At 34.0% G+C, this 26869-nt stretch overlaps 1 protein-coding gene across 2 annotated transcripts in view; it reads right to left on the bottom strand.

Annotated features, from left to right (window-relative positions):
* The window catches only part of LOC149846863 (kinesin-like protein KIN-14A), a 95962-nt gene that overhangs the window by 34072 nt on the left and 35021 nt on the right, over positions 1-26869 (bottom strand). For both annotated transcript variants that reach the window (XM_089996621.1, XM_089996622.1), the window contains exons 10-12: positions 17150-17301; positions 16845-17018; positions 16570-16716 (exon numbers count right to left, since the gene is read on the bottom strand). In XM_089996621.1, coding sequence (XP_089852747.1) covers positions 16570-16716; positions 16845-17018; positions 17150-17301 — 473 coding nt within the window. The remainder of the gene's footprint in view (positions 1-16569; positions 16717-16844; positions 17019-17149; positions 17302-26869) is intronic.

The following is a 26869-nucleotide window of genomic DNA, read 5'->3' as shown; positions in this document are numbered from 1 at the left end:
AACATATATTCAAAGGCGTCCACTGATCAATTTCAATGTTTGAAAGCAGTCGATGCATTTGAGGAATATAAAAATGCAGAGTATTTGAAGGGATTGTTTATATAAGTCATAAAAGAAGTGGGTGATCAGAAAGTGGTACAAATCATTACAGACAACGCTCCAGTTTGTAAAAGTGCAGCGTTGAGTCTATAGAGTGAGTATCCTCATATTTTTTAGACTTCATGTGTATCACACAGCTTAAATCTGGCCCTAAAGAGCATTTGCAACCCCAAAGAAGAAGAAAATTCACAAGCATATGCTTTATGTTCATGGATTGAAGATTTAGAAAGAAATGTCAAAAGCATTAGGAATTTTGTTGTTAACCACCATCGTGCTAATGTTATATTTAATAGGCATTCTGACTTGAAATTGGTGAAGGTCGCCGAAACACGTTTTGTGTCCATCATTGTGATGGTGAAGAGGATTAAAAGAGTGAAGAATGCTTTGATTAACATGGTGACTGATGAAAATTGGACATTCTATCGTGCTGATGATGATATCAAGGCACAAGAAATTAAAAAATTCATTCTTGATTATGAGTTTTGGGAAAGAGTGGTATACTTCTTTCAATTTACGCAACCTATTTGGGAAATGTTAAGAGAAGTTGATAAGGAAGAGTCCATGCTTCACAGAGTTTATGAAATGTGGGATAATATGATTGAAAAAATACAAGCTATAGTTTTCAAGTATGAAAAAAAAATCCTCCATTGGATGATTCAGATTTTTTTAATCATACTCATTCAATTTTAGTCAGAAGATGGAATAAGAGCAACACTCCTTTGCATTGCATGGCACATTCTCTTAGTCCAAAATATTATGCAATAAGTGGCGGGTTAGTGGTATTGGTCGTGTCCCTCCAAATTTAGACACAGAGCTATCAAGACAGAGAAATATGTGTATGACAAGGCTTTTTCCAGAAGTATATCTTTTACATCAAGTCACACAAGAGTTTGGAAAATTTTCATCTTCCAAATTATACGGACCGGCATTATCCGCGAGAGAATAAGATAATATAGATCCTATCACATGGTGGTCCACATTTGGATCAGAAACACCTCTTCTCCAACGTCTTGTATTAAGATTGCTATCGCAGCCTGCTAGTTCATCTTGTTGTGAAAGAAATTGGAGCACATATTCTTAAATCCACAACATCAAGAGAAACAAACTCACCAACAAGCGTGCAGAGGATTTAGTATATGTTCATTCAAATCTTCGATTACTTTCGCGAACCAAGAATGAATACAGGTACTAATTTGCTCTTTTAGTTATTTGATTATTTCTTAGTTTTTCATTTAAATATACTTTTATTGTATTTAACATTTTCAAATTGGGTTTGTAACGCAGACAAGGAACATCCAAATTTTGGGATGTAAACCCAAAAGAGTGTGACTTCAAGGGAGAGCATGATTTCAACATAACAAACATGGATTTAGCTAAGCCCAGTATTCCTTCTAATGATGCATTTGATGATGATGAAGAAAATTATTAAGATCAATTACTTCATCAGGTGGACAATGATGAAGAAAGGTATCTCTCTCAAGTACATTAGTATAATTAAAGATATGTACGAAGGAGTAGTAACCAATGTCCGCACTTGTGGAGGGGTGACAAACAATTTTCCTATAACGGTTGGGTTACATCAAGGATCTGCATTAAGCCCTTTCCTTTTTGCTATAGTGTTAGATGAACTTACGAGATCAATTCAAGAAAATGTGTCGTGGTGTATGTTGTTTGTTGATGATATTGTTTTGATTGATGAGTCTAGAGATGGGGTTAATGCTAAGTTAGAACTATGGAGACAGACTTTGGAAGCAAGAGGTTTTACGTTGAGTACGAGTAAGACAGAATATATGGAATATCGGTTTAGTAAGCAACGAAGTAGTGATGAGAGTATAGTGAAGCTTGGTGAGCAAGAAATAGTGGTGGATGACTGTTTCAAATATTTGGGATCTATCATTCAAAAGAATGGAGAAATTGATCGAGATGTAAATCATAGGATTAAGGTTGGGTGGATGAAAAGGAAAAGTGCAACTGGAGTGTTGTGCGATCGTAGAATGTCATTGCGGTTGAAGGAGAAGTTTTATAAGACGACAATTAGACCCGCTTTACTATATGGTACAGAATGTTGGGCTGCTAAGAGACATCATTTTCAAAAAAATGAGTGTAACTGAAATGCGTATGCTTCGATGGATGTGTGGAAAGACACTAAAAGATAAGATTCGGAACGAGAAAATATGTAAGAAGGTAGGTGTTGCACCCATTGAAAATAAGATGAGTGAGAATCTTTTACGATGGTTTGGGCATATTCGACGAAAGCCTAATGATGCGCCGGTTAGAAGGATGGAGAAATGGGAAAATATATTAGCTAAAAGAGATCGGGGTAGGCCTAAGAAGACTTGGATGGAGATGATAAGAAAGGATATGAAGGCTTTGAACCTCACCGAGGACATGACATTGGATAGAAATGATTGGAGGAGAAGGATTCATGTGGAGGACCCAAAATGATTTTCTTTTTGGTTCATATCGCCGACCCCAATTGTTTGGGATGAAGGCATTGTTGTTGTTGTGTTACTTCATTAGGATATACTTTGGTATGTAATTTAGTTCTTTTCTGCTTTAGTTATTTGATTGATATTTAGGTTGATTTATGCAATTGCTTTACTTATTTGATTGATATTTAGGTTGATTTATGTAATTGCTTTACTTATTTGATTGATATTTGGGTTGATATATTGTATGCATGATGAATGATATTATGACAATGTTAACGGTTAAAACTTCAAAATTATATATATATTTCTTTTTTTACATTTTTTTCCCTGCCGCACCCCACACTCGGGTTTTTTGGAAGTGCTGAATCCCCGCACCCGCACCCGCATCCATGTGACATAGATCTCTCTCTAAAACTTCAAACAAAACAAGAACTGTTTTAAACAGAACAAAGCAGCCATTTTGCCTGATTTTCAATTCTCACATATATATATATATGGCTTTTAAAACATTAATAATAAACAATAACAATTAATAGTAATACTCATATTTCCAAGTTTGTGTCAGATATCGCATCATGCTATATCATTATGGACAAACCCACGTTTTGGTGTGTCCCTATGACATAATCCACATAAATGAGCCTATGTTTTATAACCTATGCAACAAGGGTACTTCAAATGCCTATTGCACCCATGTCGATGCTGGTACTTCTAGATGTTGGATCCTGGAGTTGGGTACTATCACATATAGACAATAGTAAGCATTTAACATACACTATATGTTTTATGTCTAAGCCATGTTGGAGAGTACATGTCAGATATCACATCATTGTTAGAAAGTCACATATACACGTATATACTTGAATATATACATATATATACTCTTCATAATACAAGAGTATGTATATGTATGAATATATATATATATATATATGTATTTAAAGTATATATGTATGAAATACAATTTTGTAATATGTATTTTTATATTTCTTATTTTATTTTTGTCTTTTTTGTTTTTTAGCCAAAGTCAATAGTCAAAGTTTGACTAGTTGACCAGCCATTGGGCTGTACCCAACGGCTCTAATTAGAGCCGTTGGGAAGTAGCCCAATGGCTACAGCCTTCTCTCATGTCTATAAATAAGGGACTATTTTCCCTTTGTAAAGCATCTTTCAAGTGAGGTTCTTCTCTCAATAATATTTGGTATTTCTCATGTGTTTAGTGCCTTAATGCACTTTGTGATATTTGTGCCTTAGTGCACTTTGTAATATTTATGCATTACTGCATTTGATGAGTGAATGTTCTTGTCAAGTTTTTATAAACTTGATTATTTGTGAGATTCTTTACACGGTATCAAAGCTTGGTTTATACTCACTCTTAAAGGCTGCCCCGTAAAGTGTGCATTGGTGGGCTGTCTCGTGAAGCGTGTTCGTAATTCTTCCTTGGTTGTGGTCCACTTCTTCTCCTTTTCATCGTGGGTGAATTCTTCCCGCACAATTCAAGCAACTCCAACTTTATTCCACCATTCAAGCTTGATGAAACCAATTACATCATTTGGGTCGGACACTTTGAGACATTCATAAAAGATCAAGGTTTGTGGGATCTGTGAGAGGTACTATTCTTGAACCCACTCCTAAAATTACAATATGTGAAAATGGTGTCAAGACAAGTCTCGAAGAAAAAGACAAAGCAATGAAAGAATATTACAAAAAAATTAGATGAATGGGACATGAAAAATGCCAAGATTCTTTCATGGATGCTAAGTGGAGTCGAAACAAAAATTGTTTTAAATCTCTTGTGTTACAAAGGCAAGTGAAGCATGGGAATATCTTAGAGGTATGTTTACCGAAAAAGATATAGCTCATAAGTATTATCTTCAAGAAAAGGCTAGAAATATTAAACAAGGAGATAAGAATGTTAGAAATTATTTTATGGAGTTATCATCAATTTAGAATTATTTTAAGAGACTAAGCTAAACATGAGTAAGAGTGATAGTGTTCTTGATACTTCTAGCAAGTCAATAAGAGGATTGTGCACGTGCCGCCTCCAAACTGAGGCATCATATCAAACCATATATACCTCATTTTAACAAGAATAGAAGAGTCAAAAATCATTTGTCATAATTGTCACGAGCACGACCACATTAGACCTCAATGTCTTAGATTCAAGGACTATAGACCTCAAGAAAAAAGGGTTGTTGCGGCTCCGTCAAAACAAGAAGATGATACTCTAAACCTCAAAGATCTCATCAAATCATTATCCCAATTGACGGAGGCATTACAACCATTGTTTAAAGGATCTACATCAGTAGCGGTCATTGCATACTCTTCAACCCCTTAACGAGCTTCATTTCATATAACCCCACACAAGTCTATTTTATCCGAGTGTCAACCTAACTCAAATGCATCCTTTGTTTCCACTGCCAATGGAACTTTCTTGGAAATAAAGGGTGTTGGGATTTTTAAAAATGATTTGACAAAACACAAGTTTTATATTCCAAAAGTAAGACTTATACCAAAACTACATCTTAATTTACTTTTGGTTTCTCAAATATCGGATCATGGATATAATGTCATATTCTCATCAAACAAATGTTGGGTGCAGGATCGCCAATCTGGAAAATTGATTGGGGAAGGTTCTAGGCAAGGAGATCTTTGTTATATGAACTTTCTTTGTATTCCAAATGAATCATTTTGCAATATTGCCCAAACAAAAGATATAAAAGTTTGGCACCATAGACTTGGGCATCCAACTATAAGGAAATTGAATTTTGTACCTATTACTAAAGATCTTTACAAAGATAATTTTGAATGTAAGAAATGCTTACTTGAAAAAATGACACTTTTGCCTTATGGCCAAAAAACTTTTTACTCCTCCATGCCTTTTGAGTTGGTTCATTCAGATGTGTTGAGTCCTGCACTTGTGATTTCTAAAAGAGGATTCTCCAACTATGTTGTGTTTGTCGATGACTTCACTAGATATTGTTGGATTTATTTTCTTAAGTTTAAATTTAATGTATTTGCAACCTTCAAAATTTTCCATAACATGATCAAAAATCAATTTAAAAGCAAGATCAAAATCCTAAGAACCGACTCTGGGAAAGAATATTTGTCAAATGATTTTAAACAATTCTTAGAAAATAAAGGAATTTTGCATCAAAGATCGTGCATTAGAACTCCACAACAAAACGAGATTTCAAAAAGAAAACATAGACATATTATGGAAACTACAAAGACACTACTTATTGCTAAGAATGTTCCTAAAAATATTTAAGTTGAAGATGCCTTAACTTCAGTATATCTCATAAATAGGATGCCTTCAAAAACTTTATCAAATGAAATTCCTTTTGAAAAATTATTCAAATACCAACCTAACTCTCAAAAACTTAGAATCTTTGGTTGCAAATGTTATGTCTTAAATGATAAAGGAGATAAACTATCTTCTAAGGCTATCCCCTGTGCTTTCATTGGTTACTCTGAAACACAAAAAGGGTTTAAATGCTATGATATCAAAAATGATAAACTCCTTGCCTCAAGGAATGTTAACTTTGTTGAAAATGAAAGTGGATTTAAAAGAAATATGTCTCAAGACATAAATTCTAACTATTCCTTCTTATTTAAACTATTGTCTAATAATGAAGATACTTATGTAGAACCTGTAATGAAGTGTGCGGAAGAATCAAGAATGCAAATGCATTCACAATGTCCAACACATGGACTTAGCACAACGGCACAAGAGGATAAATCCACTAAAGGGACAATATGAAAGGCCTTGCAACAAGGCTACACATAAAATAAATACTCCGTTTATTGGAGAGGAGCTCTATAAAAAGCATGAGAAAATACAAGGGGATGCACCCTTATTTATACTCAAGGGGCTCCCAATAGAGTCGTTGGGAGCCCCCAATTGTGACTGTTGGGGGCCCCAACGACTATATGGTGGGGCCCCTTAAGTAGCTCAAAAAAAAAGGATTTTAAAAAAATAAAAAAGAAAAGAAATACAGAAAAAATAAAAAGAATAAAAATAAGTATCCCTATCGGGTACTTGTGAAAAGACCATAATACCCTTATCAGGTATTATGGTGTGTGTGTGTATATATATATATATATATATATATATATATATATATGTGTGTGTGTGTGTGTGTGTGTGTGTGTGTATGCGTGTGCGTATTGTTACAATTGTTTTAACACCCCCCACCCCTCAAACTTTACGGGGAGATGACCGAAAGTTTGCCAAGGAGAAACAAGAAGTGCTTTGGTAAAAAAGTTTGCAAGCTGATATTCAAAAGTGGCGTATGGCAGTGTAACTGTCCCACGAAGATATGTTAAAATGTATCTAATATATATATATATATATTGTATATTACATCAATACCCTATAGGGGTATTTTTATAATTTCACATAGTTGTTTTAGAAAACAACTATTTTTCTTTTTTGAATAAATGTAATTTTAATTTTTATTTTTTAAATTCTTTTTTTATTTTATTTGAGGACCTAAAGGGGCTCCAACCTTAGAGTCGTTGGAGCCCCCAACGGTCACAAATGTGACTGTTGGGGGCTCCCAACGACTCTATGGGAGCCCCCTCTTGGCTCTCCTTTTGAGGCCTTTTGGCCACCCCTTTGCTCCTCTCTTTTTTGTATAAATAGGGGTGACCCCCTTGTATATTCTTCATTCTTGGGAGTTTTCTCTCTTCTCAGTATGAGGCTTTTTATACTTAAAGGTTTGTATTGTTCCTTTGTGGACTTGTGATATTGTCTCTTTTATTCATTATTGTAAGTGCTTGTATGCACTCTTTATATTTCCGCAATATCTCATTACAAGATACTCATCCCGAACATAGTGAGAGTCCATTTCTATATGTTTAATTCTCTCATGAAAGGTGTGGTTGCTGGCAATATAGATCGCACTTTTGTTGTCGCAACAAAGCTTCGAAGCACCGAAAATTTCAATTCTCATATCTTGAAGAAGACTTCGAAGCCACACAAGTTTCATTGCAGTAGTTGTCATGGCCCTATACTCAGGCTCAGTAGAGGACAACGAGACTTCCTGTTATTTCTTGCATCTCCAAGCAATTAGCGAATCTCCTAAAAAAACACAAAAGCCAATAGTTGAGATTCGATCATTTGGGCTTTCTCCCCAGTCAGCATCAATATAAGCAAGTAAATTTAATAAAGAGAGTGAGGATGGGAATAACTCTTTATTTAAAGTATTTTTTATGCAGCGAATGATCCGAAACACAGCACTCATTTGCACAGTTGTAGGAGCGTGCTGAAATTGAATTGCAGAGTGCACAACATGAGCAATATCAGGCCTGGTGATAGTCAGATAGGTGAGAGATCCAATGAGTTGTCGGTAGGGTGTAGGATCATCCAGTAGAACATCATCCTCCAACCGTAGTTTAGCGTTGATAACCTCTGGAGTCTCTACCTTTTTGTCATCAGAAATTCTAGATTTCGAACATATATCTGCAGCAAGCTTCATCTGTGACAAAATATACCCTCGAGGAGAGTATGCTACTTCGATACCAAGAAAATACCTGAGAAAACCTAAATCAGACATATCAAAGTTATCTTTTAATATATTTTTAACCGTAAGAATCTCACTTTCATCATTGTCTGTGATGATCATATCATCAATATAAAGCAGAAGGATGATAATATTATTACCTACACTTTTAACAAAGAGAGCAGTGTCAGCATAACATGAACGAAAACTCAATTTTATCATGATAACACTAAATCTATCATACCAAGCCTTAGATGCTTGTTTGAGGCCATACAAAGCTTTTAATAATCTACGAGTTTAACCTTGGTTAACATTAATTCCCAACGGAGGATCCATATATACTTCTTCATTTAATTGACCATTAAGAAAGGCATTTTTAACATCTAATTGGAATATAGGTCATTTCTTAGATGAGGCAACAGCAATTAAAGTTCTAACACTTGTCATGCGAGCCGCTGGAACAAAAGTCTTTTCGTAGTCGATACCATATTCTTGTGAGTATCCTTTAGCTACCAATCTGGCTTTATATCGTTCTAGGGAACCATCACTTTTTGTCTTGACTTTATAAACCCAACGACATCCAATAGCTTTTTTATTTGGAGGGAGTTGAACTATTTCTCAAGTTTTAGCCTTATTTAAAGCATCTAGTTCAACTTTCATTGCTTCAACCCAATGAAATATATTTTTTGCTAGATTATAATGAAAAGGCTCATAGAATGAATGCAAGACTATTACACAAGCTCTATAATTAGGTGAAAGAGATTCATCTGAGACAAACCTATGAGAAGCAATTGATTCTCTAGAGGATCGCCTAAAGGGAGTCTCTTCTAGAGGTTCATTAAGCCGCAAGAATTTTTCTAAAGCACTAATAGGTTGTTCTTGTTCACGCCGGGTGTAAACTTGGAGATTGTCACCATTAATTGGTGATACTTCAATATTATGAGAATCATCACTATTATGTGTATTTTCCAAGATTTCTGGATGACTTAAAGAGTCATCATTTTTATCATCTAAAAGGTCATTGAGAAACATATATTCAATTTCATTTGGATTATCTAATATTTCAAAACCGTTTTCATCTTCTAAAAATGTCACATCCTTGGAAACGTATAGCTTATTGTTTTTGTAGCCAAAACATCTATAGCCCTTATGATTTTCACCATATCCTAAAAATATATATTCAATTGTTTTTTGTGATAATTTATCTCTTTTATGTAAAAGAATAAAACACTTACATCCAAAAATATGAAGACGATTATAATCAAGCGTAATGTTAAAAAGTTTTTCATAAGGAGAGACATTATTTAATTTTAAAGATGGCATTCTATTGATTAAATAGGTGGAGGTTAACACGGCTTCGGCCCAAAAAAAAATTGGAATATTTTTAGAGATAACTAGAAGTAATGATCTAGTGGTTTCTAAAATGTCTATGTTTTTTTTCCGCTAGGCCATGTTGTTGAGGAATTCTCGGGTATGATCTTTGATGACAAATATCATGTTGTTTTAAATATGATTGAAACTCATTTGATAAGTATTCTCCACCCGAATCGGATCGAAGAATGGATATGCGGCTTTGAAATTGATTTAGAACTTTTGCACAAAATTCTTTAAAGTTGAAAACTTCTGATTTAAGATTAAGAAAATAGATCCATACATATCTAAGTATAATCAGCAATAAAGGTAACATAATATGAATAACCACCTTTAGATAAAACCGGAGATGGTCCCCATACATCGAAATGCACTAATTCAAACGGTCTTATTGACACAAAGGTTCTAGTTGAAAAAGAAATAGACTTCATTTTTTCAAAAATGCAATCTTTGCAATTGATATCTTTTTCTTTACAAAATTTGTTTTCAAAAGAAAAAAGATACATTTTAGAGTAACTTGGATGTCTAAGTCTTTTATGCTAAGTTTCAATACTTTTATCTTGGACATAAGTACAAAAAGAAGTATTAGGGAGTGTTAAGTGATCCATAAAATAAAGGTCTCCTTTTCTATGGCCTTGCCCAATCCGCTTCCTGGACTGAAGATCCTGCACAAAGCACCATTGAGATGAGAAAGATATTTCACATCCATGGTCGGTAATTTGGGAAACGGAAAAAAGATTAAGATTTAGTTTAGGAACTATTCTTACTTTTGGAACAAAGAAATTTTGAATATTTTTTGGATTAAGAGTCCCAATACCATTTATTTTGAGAAAAGTTCCATCGGCCGTAAAGACACAAGATATTTTTGAATTGGTGCACACGTTGGTTAATGTATGTTCATGGGAAGTCATGTGAAAAGAAGCTCCGGAATCTAAAATCCAAGCATACGTACCGGGAGGTGATGAGGAGGCAATGGCGGCACCGGAGGCGAAGAAAGTGGCCTTTAGAATTTGTTGGAGAGCCATGGAAATTTGACCAAGAGTATCCTTGAGATCCTCGTTTTTGCCTTCATCTTCTTTGGAGGATTCCTCAACGAAAGCCACCTTTGGCTTGAAAGTCCCATTAAGCTTTGGGCAAACCGGTTTGATATGTCTCGGCTCATAACAATGATGACATATAATCATCTTCCTTTCACCACTCCCTTGTTTACCAAAATGAGGTGGCTTGTATGTTTTAACATGGTTGTCGGGTATAGACACGGCAAGAACTTCATCCACACTTTTACTCATGCCATGCCTAGTCTCTTCTTGAGTAATTTCGGCAATAGCATCCTCTAATGGAGGAATAGTGGATCTATGGAGGAGTGAAGATCTAACTCGTTCAAATTCGGGACGAAGCCCAAATAAAAATTGAAACAATCTATCCTGTTTCATTTGCTTTTGTCTAAGTTCTATATCCTTCATAGCCACCCATTTAGGCTCTAAGAGAGCCAATTCATCCCACAAAGGGTTTAGAGCACTATAGTAATCTTGTATGCTCATATCCCCTTGTTTTGTGGTTCTCACTTTTTCTTGCAAAAATTAAGCTTTTGCAAGATCTTTTTGGGTATACATACCCTTCATAAAAAACCAAACTTCATTGGCTCGGCGAAATTTGGCAATATTAGCACATACCTTAAATTCAACATTATTCATAAACCATGTTAGGATTTTTGCATGGTTACTCTCCCAATCTTTCACTTGGCGTTGATGATCTTCGATTGCTTTGAGGCGAGCATCATCCCCAAGAGCTTTTTTTTTATCTCCTTCCATCTTTGTGAGCTTTAGTTGGGGTTCCGGAACGGTCCCCATTACATAACCCCAAAGCTTCTTTCCTTTAAGATTTTTTTCCATTGCGGATGCCCACATCATGTGATTTTTTCTATTGAGCTTGAATGATAGGTCGATCTTGACTTCCATTGCCTTGGTATGAAGATGCAAAAAAGAGGATGTAGAGAGAGACAAGATTTTCACCTTGAAGAATCGAATGGCTCTGATACCATGTAATGAAGTATGCGGAAGAATCAAGAATGCAAATGCATTCACAATGTCCAACACATGAACTTAGCACAACGGCACGAGGATAAATCCACTAAAGGGACAATATGAAAGGCCTTGCAACAAGGCTACACATAAAATAAAATACTCTGTTTGTTGGAGAGGAGCTCTCTAAAAATCATGAGAAAATACAAGGGGATGTACCTCTATTTATACACAAGGAGGCACTCAAGAGGCTCCCAATAGAGTCGTTGGGGGCCCCCAATGACTCTATGGTGGGGCCCATTAAGTGGCTCAAAAAAGGATTTTAAAAAAATAAAAAAGAAAAGAAATACAGAAAAAATAAAAAGAATAAAAATAAGTACCCCTATCGGGTACTTGTGAAAAGACCATAATACCCCTATCAGGTATTATGGTGTGTGTGTATATATATATATATATATATATATATATTGTTACAATTGTTTTAACAGAACCCACTATTGAGAATAGAACAACAGTTGACCCAATAGTATACACTAGAAGAAATAGAAATATATCCGGTGAAAGTATAAGTCAAGATAATCATGAAGCACTGGAAATTCCCTCTGAACAAATCATCATTCGTAGATCTAAACGAACCTCAAGGATTCCAAATAGATTTGTTTCTTATGAGTTGTTCTCTCCTAAACATAGAGCATGTCTTATAGCTATTCATTCATATTTTGAACCCTTTTGTTACAATGAAGCCAAAAATCTACCTGAATGGGTAAAAGTCATGCATATAGAATTAGATGTTTTTGAAGAAGCCAACACTTAGGAAATCCTAAGTCTACCCATTGGAAAGAAAACCATAGGTTGTAGATGGGTTTTCAAAGTCAAGACAAAAAGCGATGAATCCTTGGAAAGACGTAAAGTCAGGTTAGTGGACAAAGGTTATTCTCAAGAATATGGAGTAGATTACGAAAAAACATTTGTTCTTGTTGCCAGGATGACAACTGTTCGAATTCTTGTAGCTATTGCAGCTATTAAAAATTAAAATATATTTCAAATGAATGTTAAAAATGCTTTTTTAAATAGCAATCTCAATGAAGAAATATAGATGCATGTTCTACCTGGGTTGATAGTTCCTACAAGTAAAGTGCTTAAATTAAAAAAGGCATTGTATGGACTCAAACAAGCACCTAAAGTTTGGTTTGACACATTCAACAATGTAATTACAATATATGGTTTCAAACCATGTTACAATGACAGAGCCTTATTTATTAAGAAATCTTCTACGAAAAATTAATTACAGGAAGTGAAAAAAAAGGAATTAAAAAAGTAAAACAGTTTTTAAAAAACTCTTTTGAAAAGACAGATCTTAGGTTCTAACATACTTTCTTGTGATAGAAGTATCATATTCTAATAGAGGATATATATTGTCACAAACAAAATTTGCTTTAGATATCATTCAGATCAAGATTATCAGATGGCAAAGTCGTTAACACTCCAGAGATTGTCGGAATGAAGATGTGGGCTGATGATGGAGTTCCTTTGGACAACCCAACTCCCTTCAGACAACTTGTGGGATCTCTTATGTATCTAAGTATTACAAGACCTGATATAGCTCATGTTGTACATATAGCTAGTCAATTTACAAGACCTGAAAAATTCAGTCATGAGAATTATCAAATACATCAAAGGCACGATAAATAAGAGTCTTATCCTTTTCTTCCTCATTAGATCTTATTGCATACTCAGATGCTGATTGGGGAGGGGATCCAAATAACTAGCGCTCAATAACTGGTTTTTGTGTGTGTTTAGGTTAATCCTTGATTTCATGAAAGTGCAAGAAACAACAAAAAGTGTCACTATCATCTACGAAGGCCGAGTATACAGCAATGGTGACTACTACCATGAAAATTGTATGGCTCAAAGAACTAATTTCAGATATGGGAGTTCATCTTCAGAATCCTACAAGATTATGTTGTGACAACAAGAGCTCTATATACATTGCTTGAAATCATATGTTTCATGAAAGGACTAAGCATATAGAAATGTACTGCCACTTCGTTCATGAAAAATACTTAAAGAAGACTATTGATCTTCCCTATGTGACATCGGAATATCAACTTGTTGATTTCTTCACCAAGGCAATGTGCTCAGGAAGATTCAATTTTCTACTTGACAAACTTTCGATGATTGCACCATAAGTTTGAGGGGGACTGTTAGAAAGTCACATATATACGTATATACATGAATATATATATATATAAATAGATAGATATATTTAAAGTATATATATATATATGAAATACAATTTTGTAATATGTATTTTTATATTTCTCATTTTATTTGTCTTCTTTTTTTAGCCAAAGTTTGACTAGTTGACCAACCGTTGGGCTCTAATTAGAGCCGTTGGGAAGTAGCCCAACAGCTACAGCCTTCTCTCATGTCTATAAATAAGAGACTATTTTCCCTTTGTAAAGCATCTTTCAAGTGAGGTTTTTCTCCCAATAATATTCAGTATTTCTCATGTGTTTTGTGCCTTAGTGCACTTTGTGAAATTTGTGCCATAGTCCACTTTGTAATATTTACCCCTTAGTACATTTGATGAGTGAATGTTCTTGTCAAGTTTTTATAAACTTGATTATTTGTGAGATTCTTTACAATCATGTCATAGCATCATGGACAAACCTAGGTTTTGGTGTGGCACTATGGCATAATCCCCACAAATGAGCCTATATTTTATAACCTATGTAACAAGGGCACTTCAAATGCCTAGTGCACCCATGTTGATGCTGGTACTTCTAGATGTTGGAGCCTGGAGTTGGGTGATATCACATATAGACATAATATGCAGCATTTAAGATACACTATATGTTCCCATATATATTTATCTCTAAGCCATGTTGGAGAGTACGTCATATATTGCATCAACCATAGCATTATGAACAAACCCAGGTTTTGGTGTGTCCTTATTGCAGAATCCCCAAAAAAAGCCTATATTTTATAACCTATGTAACAAGGGTACTTCAAATGCCTAGTGCACCAATGTCAATGTGGGTACTTCTAGGTGTTGGAGCCTAGAGTTGGGTGCTGTCACATATAGACATAATGTACAGCATTTAAGATACACTGTTTGTTCCCATAAATATTTATGTTTCCTACCAACGGGGGCTCCGCTTGTCTGGTAGGAGCAGCTAGTGCACGTCACCTTGTGTTGGGACCAGTGTTATCAAAAATGCATCTCGCCTTGAGGTGTGGCCCTCTGTGCCTCAAGGTGCAAGCCTGAGGCGCAAAAAAAAAAGAAAAAATTGTTTTACAAGACCTCTGAGACATAATCAAAAAGATTTTTATAGGTTAATCTCATATATTTACCAGTTATTTCAGTTATGTAATAAGTTTCTTAGTATATTACTATATTTTAACTTTTGTTGGTTAATCTCGAATAATTTTCAGTTATTTCAGTCATGTAATTAGTTTCTTAATATATTTTAACTTTTGTTGGTTAATCTCATATATTTTTCAGTTATGTAATCAGTTTTTTAGTTACTTTTATATGTTAATCTCATATTTTTCAGAATAATCTCATATATTTTAACTTTTGTAGGTTAATCACATATATTTTTCTGTTATTTCAGTTATGTAATCAGTTTCTCAATATATTTTAACTTTTGTTGGTTAATCTCATATATTTTCCAGTTATGTAATCAGTTTTTAGTTACTTTTATATGTTAATCTCATATTTTTTAGAATAATCTCATATATTTTGACTTTTGTTGGTTAATCTCATATATTTTTCAGTTATTTCAGTTATGTAATCAGTTTCTTAGTATATTTTAACTTTTGTTGGTTAATCTCATATATTTTTCAGTTATGTAATCAGTTTTTTTAGTTACTTTTATATGTTAATCTCATATTTTTTAGAATAATCTCATATATTTTAACTTTTGTTGGTTAATCACCTATTTTTCAGTTATGTACATGGTTTCTTAGTATATTTTTTCTTTTATTGGTTAATCTCATATATTTTCCAGTCATGTAATCATTTTTTTAGTTACTTTTATATGTTAATCTCATATTTTTTAGAATAATCTCATATATTTTAAGTTTTGCAGGTTAATCTCATATATTTTCCAGTTATTTCAGTTATGTAATAAGTTTCTTAGTATATTTTAACTTTTTTTGGTTAATATCATATATTTTCCAATTATATAATCAGTTTTTAGTTACTTCTATATGTTAATCTCATATTTTTTAGTACTTATTTGAGATTTTCTATTTCTTATTGGTTGTTATTTCATCAATAAAGCATTTGTTTATTTATCTGTATTTTTAGATATTTTTTTATAATTTTTTTAAAATTTTCAAAAAAAAATTGAGGCTTACGCTTTACGCCTTGCCTCAGTTTTTGGTGGAGCGCCCCGCTACACCTCAACACTTTTCACAACATTGGTTGGGACGTTACAGGTTCAAAACCCAATGGTATAGTTGTATAACTGGTAGGCTATGTCACATGGGTGCGGGTGTGCGGCACTTTCAAAAACCTTGGGTGCGGGGGTGCGGCAAAATATATATATATATATATAGAGAGAGAGAGAGAGATAGATAGATAGATAGATAGAGAAGGGGGGTCCGGGGGTTCCCCCCGTTGAATTTTTTTTTAAATTCCGCAGCCCATTTCATAGGGCAAAATTTTTTTTTTAAATCCAAAAATGGACCAAAAATGACCCTGGGTCCATTGACCGCACCCAGGGATCGGTTGACCGCACTGGGTGCCGCACCCGCATCGCATCACGTCGACGCGGGTGCGGCACCTGTCTAGCCGAATCCCTGTGACATAGCTGGTAAGGGTCTGCCTAACCCCAGCTTGCCTTTCAAAAAAATGGAAAAAAATATATGTTTCTTACACTTTATATATTTAGGTACACTTACCAGCACCCATACTTATGTTTCCTAGTCTATCAAATGATAATAAATAAATGCAATATCCTTGTCAAGAAACATCAATATTATAGTTTAAAATTATTATTATCTTCTAGCATATGATCATCCAAGGATGCATTTGTTTAAAGCATATCAATACTCAGTAGACCAAAAAATAAATTCACTCCTGAATAATTTAAAGTTGTATGAAAGCTATGGAATGAATAGGAACACCTGAAGGGTCTGAATTAATGATTCATTCTCCAGTATTTGTTTCTTTTGATCTTGCTCCAACTGCAACAGATACGCAACCTGATTTCTGAGCTGAGAGTTTTGCTCTTTCTCAACTTTTTGCTTATCTGCAAGCATAATATTCTCTGTCTGCCAACAAATGCATTAAGGAACTGTGAATAATATTTCAAAGTGAAAATAGAAGTCGGTCCCTATTTAGCAAACTAAGATAAATTGAATGAAAACAGAACACCGCCATTATGAAAAGCTAGACAAACCTTTAGATCTGCTTGCAAAGTAAAAGAAACTTTCCATGCCTTCTGTACTTCATTGAATAATAGAAGACACTGATCATTGGCCTCATTAACCGTCTTCTTTAGGATCACAATCTCTTGCTTCAGCTCATGGTTTTCTCTTTCTTTTTCATATAATTCTCGGCGTGAATCATTGGCCTGAAAACACAAGAAGCATCACAAATCAAACTCCTCAACTTACCTATTAAACCAAGGTAAAAATATATAGCTGATTAACAAAAAGACCAATGAGAAAAGGAGAACGGATGCTGCAGAATGAGCACACATACCACATCTCGCCATTTTTTAATAGTATCTCGGTTTCCTAGACTTAACTCAGAATTCCTTGCCCTAGAAGAGAAGTTCAAGGAAGACAATGTTTCTGATATGGTCGAGTGGTTAGGACAGATGTTGACAATCATTACGGTATTTGAGCTCCCACCTGCTCAAAAGAATGAAAAAGTCAACAAACATAGCAACCCCGAGAATAAAGATCCAATTATTGGGCATAAACATGAATTATGCAGTGTCAGGATGACTACCATACATGTCTTTGCGTGCATGCACATGAAGAGAAGAAAATCTGACAGTACAAAAAATATACAAATCAGCCAAGACAGAAAATCCAACACATCTGGGAAAAATCTCCCAAAGTGTGCTAGGTCAGAGTCCTCCTCAACTTCAACCTAAGGCTCACATACAAATGACAGAAAAATGTGAAAGCAAAGAAAGACTGGATTGGACCTAGGAGAGGATCTACAACATCTGTGTGAAGCTTCAAAAACATTGGTAGAGTGATAGGCTTGAAAACCAAGAGAAGAGATTGCTTCTCCAAACTTTATATGACTACTATACTGAGGATGGTGTTATATCAACATGATAATACATGCTAATATAAAGTAAATATCTCCAACCATTAGCCTTTAGATTAATCCTATATTGCAGAGCAATTCAATTTCCTCTTGCAATCAATCCAGAAATATACAATAAAGATGCCAGGAGGACATTTACTCGCAAGCTTGATTGCAAGATTTGTATATGTACGCCAGGCAATGCATGGAAAGCTAAGCTTATTATTGTTTATTTAGCAAAAGAATCAAGATGGAACCTGGTATTACATCTTGTCTACTAAAAGAGTTGAGCAAGCTCACATGGGCTCATTAAGGCTATAAGATTTATAGACATTTAGCCTATAAATAGGATACAGAGGAATCCAGCACCATAGCATACGGTATGGGAAGTCACAAGTTTGTTTCCCGTTCTTCCTCTTATCCAGCTTGGACCAGTCCCAGTAAAGCAAATCCCAAGTTCAGCACCAGCACTACAACATTCATATGATCAAACATGTCATGCGTCGAAGACATGATTTATTGTCCTTGTGGAAGTTCGATATGTTCAACATTTAAAGTACTTGATTTTGCATTCCTATTGATTGGTGGAACAAATAAAAACTTCATAATGAAGCATGAAGGAAGTAGTTCATCAGATAAGGGTAGTCTTTCTCTTGCTTTCAATAATGTTGTATTACTAGAATTAGATCACAAACCAATAATAACCATTAAAATTAGATCTAAATACCAAAGCTACATGTCATTGAAACCAAAGTTTTATCAGGCATCACCACTAGCTTGAAATTTGGATAAGTTTTAAAATGATTCCACATATTCAACGTTGAACAATGTAACCGTGCTTAAAAAAGAACATGATAAAGCAGCTATAATATAAGCTAGTACTTGCTAGGCCTTCGTCTTCTGAAAAAATAATTTTAGGTTTCTCTTGATAATTTATGTATTGCCCTTCTCCTTACCAACCACTTCTGCAATGATGAATTCAAGCACCACTGAATCAAATCCATTAAGGTGACCCATAAGACATCGACCCTTGAATAAAGACAATAACTGCTTTTTCCATCCCAAAAGTTCCTAAAATCAAGTTTCTCTAAATTTAAATAACAAAAGGGAAAATGGAAGGTAGAAGATATTTTGGAGATAAAGGAATTCTCCAAGAAGTCTTTTGAGACCATGTATGAGATTAGAATCGGAACATGATATATATGAAAGGAAAAGAGAGAATCGAGGACTTTCAAGAGGAATTGAAGGGAGTATTTATTGTTAAAATATATATACTACAATATGGTTGAAATAATATATTGAAACACACTTCGTAGAACTACACATCGTGATATTCACAACGATGTCATTAACATGCTAGAGTAGTATTACAGTGTTGCTACAAATAACACTAATGATAGCATATTACTAAGCACAGGCAGGTACATACACAAATACGAGAACCAAGGTAATTAGGTAAACTTATTATTTACAGTAAAAGTAAACTATAAAGTTGAAATTTTAATGAAATGCAAGCCTTCAAAAAAAGCACAAATGCTCACAAGTGCCTATTAAAGACACATTAACCATAACCCACAAAAGGGAACAAATGAGTAGTCTCAAGAGTAAAAAAATAACCTTTATTTAATACATAAAATGCTTAAAAAGCATTGATACCATGAGACGGGAATTGTAAGAAGATGAGTTCTTGCATCACCATCAATCGAAACTTCAAATATCTCCAACCAAAGATCACTCACAAGAACCACAAAGGTTCATACAAAATACCCAAATAAGGGCACGAAAAAACAAGAAAAAATATATTTTTATTGATTGGAAATCACCCTTAAGAAAAAGAAAACATGGTAAGAGGGCAAAGCCCCATATTTATACTCATTTTGAGAGGCTAGAAGGAGAGTCGTTGGGAGTCCAACGTCTCTTTGCTTTTTTGACTAAGTCAAAAATTGACTAATCAAAAAGGTTATAAAGGTAAAAAATAAAAAAGTAAAAAGTAAACAAAGTTATTCTAACTAAACTATTCTCACTAAAATAAAGAAAAGACTAATTCCTAGTTAGCCTAGGTTATTACATATTATTTAACACTCCCCCTCAAACTTACGGTTGGATAATCGAAAGTTTTTCCAAGAGAAAGTGAAATTGAGGAGCCGCGAGAAGTTTAGTAAAGAAATTTGCCAGTTGATATTCTAAAGAAACATAGGGAAGATCAATGGTGCCCTGTAGAAATTCATCTTGTACATAATGATAATTGATCTTGATGTGCTTGGTTCGTTCGTAAATGTCTGATTGCTAGCAACGTAAATAGAACTTTTGTTATCGCAGCATAGTCGTGATGCTCCTGTACTCTAAGCACCCATGTCATGAAGCAACCGCCTTAGCCAGACTACTTCCATAGTGGTTGTAGTCATAGCTCTGTATTCGACTTCAGTTGATGAGAGAGAAACTTTTTGTTAATTCTTACACCTCCAAGAGATCAATGATTCACCTAAAAATATACAAAAACCACTAGTTGAGTGTTGATTATTGGAATCGTCTTACCAATATGCATCAGTATAAGCCATTAACTTTAAGGAGAAAGAAACAGACAAGAAAAGTCCTCAAAAATGGAGGTTTTAATATATCTAATAATACGTAAAACAACTCCTATATGAACAGTGGTAGGAGCATGCTGAAATTCGTTTATTGTGTGAACGGCATGCACAATGTCAGGTCTTATAATGGAGAGATAAGACAGTACCCCGACAAGTTGTCTGTAAGGTATTGGATTTTCAAGTGGTTCTCCATCATCAATCTTCATTTTGATATTTATAACTTCTGGAGTATCGACCTGTTTTTCATCTGAGATACCAGACCTATTAATAATATCTAGAGCAAATTTAAATTGAGTTAGCAAATAGCCACTAAAGGAATAAGCAACTTTTATACCAAGAAAGAATTTTAAAAAATCCAAATCACTTATTTCAAAGTTTGTTTTGAGAAACTTTTTAATGTTGTCAACTCTCTGTTAATCACTTCCAATGATGATCATGTCGTCTTCATAAAGAAGAAGGATAATAATACCTGCATCAGAATTCTTAACAAACAAAGTTGTGTCAGTCAGACAAGATTAAAAACCAAAATCAAGCATAACTTGAATAAATTTGTCATACCAAGCTTTTGGGGCTTACTTAAGACCATACAAAACCTTATTTAAACAAAAAGTTTTTCCTTTAGGAATATTAATGCCAGGTAGTGGTTTCATATATACTTCTTCGGTTAAGCTTCTATTGAGAAATGCATTATTGACATCCATTTCATATATATGATATTTCTTTACAGAGGCAAGAGCTAATAAGGTCCTAACCATGGTCATCCTATCAACTGGATCAAAGGTCTCTTCATAGTCTATTTCATACTCTTGGGAATAGATTTTGGCAACTAATCGGGCATTAAACCTCTCAAGAGTGTCGTCACTCTTAGTTTTAACTTTATACACCCATCGACAGCCTATAGGCTTTTTGCCTGGCGGAATATCTTGAATAGTTCAGGTATTCGCCTTTTCTAAGGCATTTAATTCCGTTGTCATTGCCTAAAACCATTCAGATTGTTCCTTTGTTGCAGCATAGTTAGAAGGCTCAATATAGGAGTGTATTAAGGCAATGTAGGCTTGATTCTTCGGTAAAAAAGACTCATAGGACACAAATTTTTTGAGGACTTTTGACACTCTAGATGATCTTATTGTTGTTATTTGTTCATATTCTTTAGTATACTTTTCGACAGCACATGGTTGTTCTTAATTAACCCCCCAGAATATTGAATACAATCTTGATTATCACAAAATGATTTTGTACTTATCATGTCATTTTGATCTTCTTGACTTTCATCAATATCACCTTCATTAATCTTTACAACTAAATCCAATAAAAAGGAATATTCATTTATTTCTTTAAAGTTCTCAATCTCAAAAAAACTTTCCTTTTCCAAAAAATGTACATTTCTTGACACATATAACTTTTTAGTTTTAAGATCAAAACATCTATAGCCTTTTCTGTGATTTGCATATCCTAAGAAAACACAAGGAATAACACAAGGAGAGAGTTTGTCATTTTTGTCAGAAAAAACATAACCCTTGCACCCAAAAACCCTTACCCTAGAATAATCTGGAATTTGTTTGAAAAGTTTTTCAACAGGAGATATATTGTTTAATGAAGAGGATGGCATTTTGTTAATAAGATAAATTGCAGTTAGAGTGGCTTCAGACCAAAAAATCTTTAGTACTTGATGTGTAATAAGTAAAGTTCTTGATGTTTCTATAATATACCTATACTTTTTTTCTGCTAAACCATTTTGTTGAGAGGTATAGGGACATGGTCTTTGAAATGTAATACCATATAGATTCAAATAATCTTTAAATTCTTTTGATAAAAACTCTCCCCCTCAATCAGTGAGAAAGATTGAAATATCATTTGTAAATTGATTTTTGACTAGATTATGAAATATTTGAAAGTACGAGAAAACTTTGGATTTATGCTTAAGAAAATAGATCCATGTATGTCTTGTAAAATCATCTATGAAAATTACATAATACATAAAACCACTTTCTGATATAACAGGTGCGGGCCCCCACACATCTGAATGTATTACAAAGGTTCTTTCTTGAAAAGGTAATCTCTTTACTTTACGGTTTCAAAATTACAAAAAAAAAATCATCTTTGAAAAAAACTGGATCTTGGATACACTACGGTGGACAAGTCGTTTGTGCTATAGATCCAAATCCATTTTCTGAACATTAAAAAATAATGTATTCTTGGGTATTTCCAAAAAATCCATGTAGTATAGGTCTTCTTTTATATGGTCTTTCCCAATCAACTTCCCTAACTGGTGATCCTGCACTCGACAACCACGAGAAAAGAAGAAAACATTACATACATGGTCAGATAATTGAGAAACAAATAAAAGATTTAGGTTAAGTTTAAGAATATATCTAATTTGTGGAATACAAAATCTTTTTGAGTTTTGAGAAATATTCTCAAAATTTTCTATTCCTTTGATGTCAAGAGATGTTCCATCACCAGTAAAAATAATTGACCCACTTAAGTTTTGACATTCAGATAACATATCAATGTTTGGTGTCATATGAAAAGAGGCACGTGAGTCAAGGAGCTAAAGAGATTTATTGGGATCTGAGATGCCGACGGAAGAGATTGTAGCTCCGGTGGATGAAGATGCTCCATTGAGTAGAGGTTGAAGTACCTCCACTAGTTGTGTTAAGGGCATGCTTCCAATGGATGGATGGTTGGCTTGATTTTTGTAGAGGTGCGACAAAGGCAACCTTCTTCTCATAGGGTTTCTTCAATTTCGGACAATAAGTTTTCATATGTCCTGACTCACGGCAATAGTAACAAATGACTCCTTTTTTCAAATTTGTTTCTTTGTTTCTCATCATTTGTCCTGCCATAGTGTGGAGGTTTGTATGTACGAACATAGTTTCTCGGTCTAGATACAGTTATTATCTTCTTAGAAATTCTTTTCTTAAGCCTATTCTCTTCCATGCTTAATTCTTCTATTAAGTCTTCTATTGAAGGGACCTTCCCTCGATGGAGAAAATGAGATTTGGTTGATTCAAATTCCGATCTTAATCCACTAATAAATTGAAAGAAATGCTCCGCATTTGTTTGGTTTTGACGAAGTTCTATGCCTTTTAGACAATGCCACTTCGGTTCAAGAAGAGCCAACTCTTCTCATAATTCAGACAAGTTATTATAGTACTCTCTAATGCTCTTATCCCCTTAAACCATAGTTCGAACTTTGTCTTGTAAGTTGCACACATGTGTAATGTCTTTAAGAGAATACATTCTTTTAAGATAGTCTCATGCATCATTTGTATGTTCAAATTTTGCAAGACTTAAACATTTTTTATATCGAAACTATTAATGAGCCAAGACATGATCTTGGCATGTCCCATTCCCCATTCCTTCCACTTTTTTTTGTAAGTGATAATGGCTTTGTTTTTGTCAACCTTCGTAAGAGGTATTTCTTTCTCACCTTCTACCTTTGTAAGGATTAGCTTAGGTTCCAAATCAGTCTCATCCACTAATCCCTGCAACCCCTTTCCCCATATAAAGTGCTTCATAATTGAAGCCCATGTAACATAGTTAGAATCGTTGAGCTTAATGGGTTTAATGGTGATATTATCATTGTCATCCATTTTACAAGGTTTGAGAAGGAAAAGAAAGAAGTGAAGAAAGAAAAAGAATAGAGAGATGAAACTGAGGATAATAAGTACTCCACCACCGATAACGAGTATGAGTGCTCCTCTAAGCTTCCAAGCAATTACATGATCATCATTTCACATACACTAAAAAAAACCTTCACTTCTTTTCCAAACTTTGAATGGCACGCTTCCTGATGTACCGAAAAAAACTTAGCTTGATCACCAAGCTCTGATACCATGTAAGAAGATAAGTTTTTGCATCACCATCAATCGAAACTTCAAATATCTCCAACCAAAGATCACTCACAAGAACCACAAAGGTTCATACAAAATACCCAAAAAAAGGTATCCAATAACAAGAAAGAAAAAATATATTTTTATTGATTGAGAATCACCCTCAAGAAAAGAATACATGGTAAGGGGGCAAAGCCCCATATTTATATACATTTTGAGAGGCTAGAAGGGAGAGTCGTCGTTGGGAGTCCAACGTCACTTTGCTTTTTGACTAAGACAAAAAGCTGACTAGTCAAAAAGGTTATAAAGGTAAAAAATAAAAAAGTAAAAAGTAAAAGAAACTATTCTAACTAAACTATTGCTATTCTAACTAAACTATTCTCACTAAAATAAAGAAAAGACTCATTCCTAGTTAGACTAGGTTATTACATATTATTTAACAAGAATGACCCCTACTTATACACATAAGAGGGAGAAGAAATGGGCTTTGATGGGACTCAAATAGAGTCGTTGGAGATAGTCCAACGGCTCTATTTGTAGTCGTTGGACTAGCTCCAACGGCTCTTAAACTAGTCAACAACAATGTATAGACTAGTTTAAGTCTAGTTCAAAATGAACTAGACAAACTAAAAAGAGAAAAAATAAATAAAAGAAAAAGAAAATATATAAATATACATATATTATATATATATGTATTATAATACGTGTATATATATACACGCTTTTTAACACTCCCCTCCCCTTCAAACTTACGGTACAATGATCGAAAGTTTGTCTAAGAGAAAATGAAATCTGAGAGCAGCGAGAGGTTTGATGAAAAAATTTGTTAATTGGTATTTTGATGTAACATAAGGCAGATCAATAGTCTCATGTAGATACTCCTCTCTGACGTAGTGACAATCCATTTTAATATGTTTGGTACGTTCATTAAATGTTTGATTGTTGGTTATCTAAATTGTACTCTTGTTATTATAGTACATATGTGATGCTTTTGTCACTTTAACGGTCATGTCAGCCAGCAATCTTCTGAGCCAGACTACACCATCATTATGGTGGTCATAGTTCGGTATTCAGCTTTAATTGACGAAAGAGAGACATTTTGTCGCTTCTTACACTGCTACGAAATCAAGGATGCACCAAAGAAAATACAAAAAAAAAAAAAATGGTTTAGTGTTTGTTATTGGGATCATCTCGCAATCAGCATCAGTATAAGCAATTAAATCTAAGATGAAGATGAAGCGGACAAGAAGAGGCCTCAAGAAAGGAAAAACTTAGTGTATTTAATAATACGCAAAACAGCTCACATTTGAACAGAAGTGGGAGCGTGCTGAAATTGACTAATCGTGTGTACAACGTGTGCTATATCAAGTCTAGTAATTGAAAGGTAGGAGAGTGCTCCAATAAGTTGTTTATAAAGAGTGGGATCTTCAAGAGGTTCTCCATTATCAATTCACATTTTGGAATTGACAACCTCAAGAGTATCAACTCATTTATCATCTGTAATTCCGGATCTGAAGACAATATCAAAAGCAAATTTAAATTGAGATAATAAATACCCTCTAAGGAAATAATCAACTTTAATTCCTAAAAAATATTCAATAAACCCAGATGAGTCATTTCAAAATGATTTTCAAGAAGTTTTTTAATGTTTTCAACTCCTTGTTTGTCTCCTCCGGTAATGATCATGTCATCCATATAAAAGAGAAGAATAATAATACCTGCATCAGAAATCTTAACAAATAAAGCAGTGTCAGTCAGACAAGTTTTGAATCCAATATCGATTTCTAGCCTTTTCTAAGGCTTCTAATTTTACTCCCATGGCTTCTACCCATTCAGCAAGTTCTTTGCTTTAAGCATAGGTCGAAAGTTCTATATATGAGTGTATTAATGCCATAAATGTCTTATAGTTAGGAAAAATAATTTGTATGACACATTTATCAGGAATTCTAGAGACTAAAGATGACCTTCTAGTTTGTACTTCAAAATATTTTTCTAGTGCACATGAAAGATTGGGATCCTTACGCCTGGAGTATTGCAAACAATTAGTGTCTCTATGGGTTTGCACTTCATTAATTACATTCTGTTTTGTATTTATGACATCTTTACCATCATCAGGGTCACAGTCATAGTCACAACTATCACGATCATGCTTTGAAGTCAAATCTAATAGAAAGGAATACTCAGTTACTTCCCTAGTCCTTTCAAAATAAAATAAAAAAAAATTATTTTTACAAGAACAATACATTTCCTGAAACATATAATTTTTTATTTTGAAAGTCAAGGTACAAGAATGGCACGAGGAGAGAATATCATTCTTGTTAGTAAAAACAAAACATCTGCATCAAAAAACTCTTAATCTGGAGTAATCAGGAGTTAATTTAACAAGTTTTTCAATTAGAGCCATATTTTTTTAAGGAAGATGATGGCATTATGTTAATGAGATAGGTAGCAGTTAAGGCTCCTTCAGCCCAAAATTCTTTTGGTACTTTGTTGTTTTCGTTCCGCTAAATCATTTTGTTGTGGTGTGTGAGGACAAAATCTTTGATGTGATGCCATATAAATTGAGATAATTATTAAATTCTTTTGAAAAAAATTGAATTGGTACGAAAAATAGAAATATCATTTTGAAACTTTTTTTAAACATTTTGTGAAATGTTTGAAAATATAAGAAAACCTCATATTTATGTTTAAGGAAGTAAATCCAAGTATGCCTAGAGAAATTGTCAACCAAAATT

This window comes from Nuphar pumila, chromosome 2 (assembly GCF_984573655.1).
Source record: "Nuphar pumila chromosome 2, dmNupPumi1.hap1.1, whole genome shotgun sequence".
NCBI classification, from domain to species: domain Eukaryota; kingdom Viridiplantae; phylum Streptophyta; class Magnoliopsida; order Nymphaeales; family Nymphaeaceae; genus Nuphar; species Nuphar pumila.
Note: the sequence above shows the minus strand (reverse complement) of the source record. Positions and strands in the feature narration are given on the sequence as shown.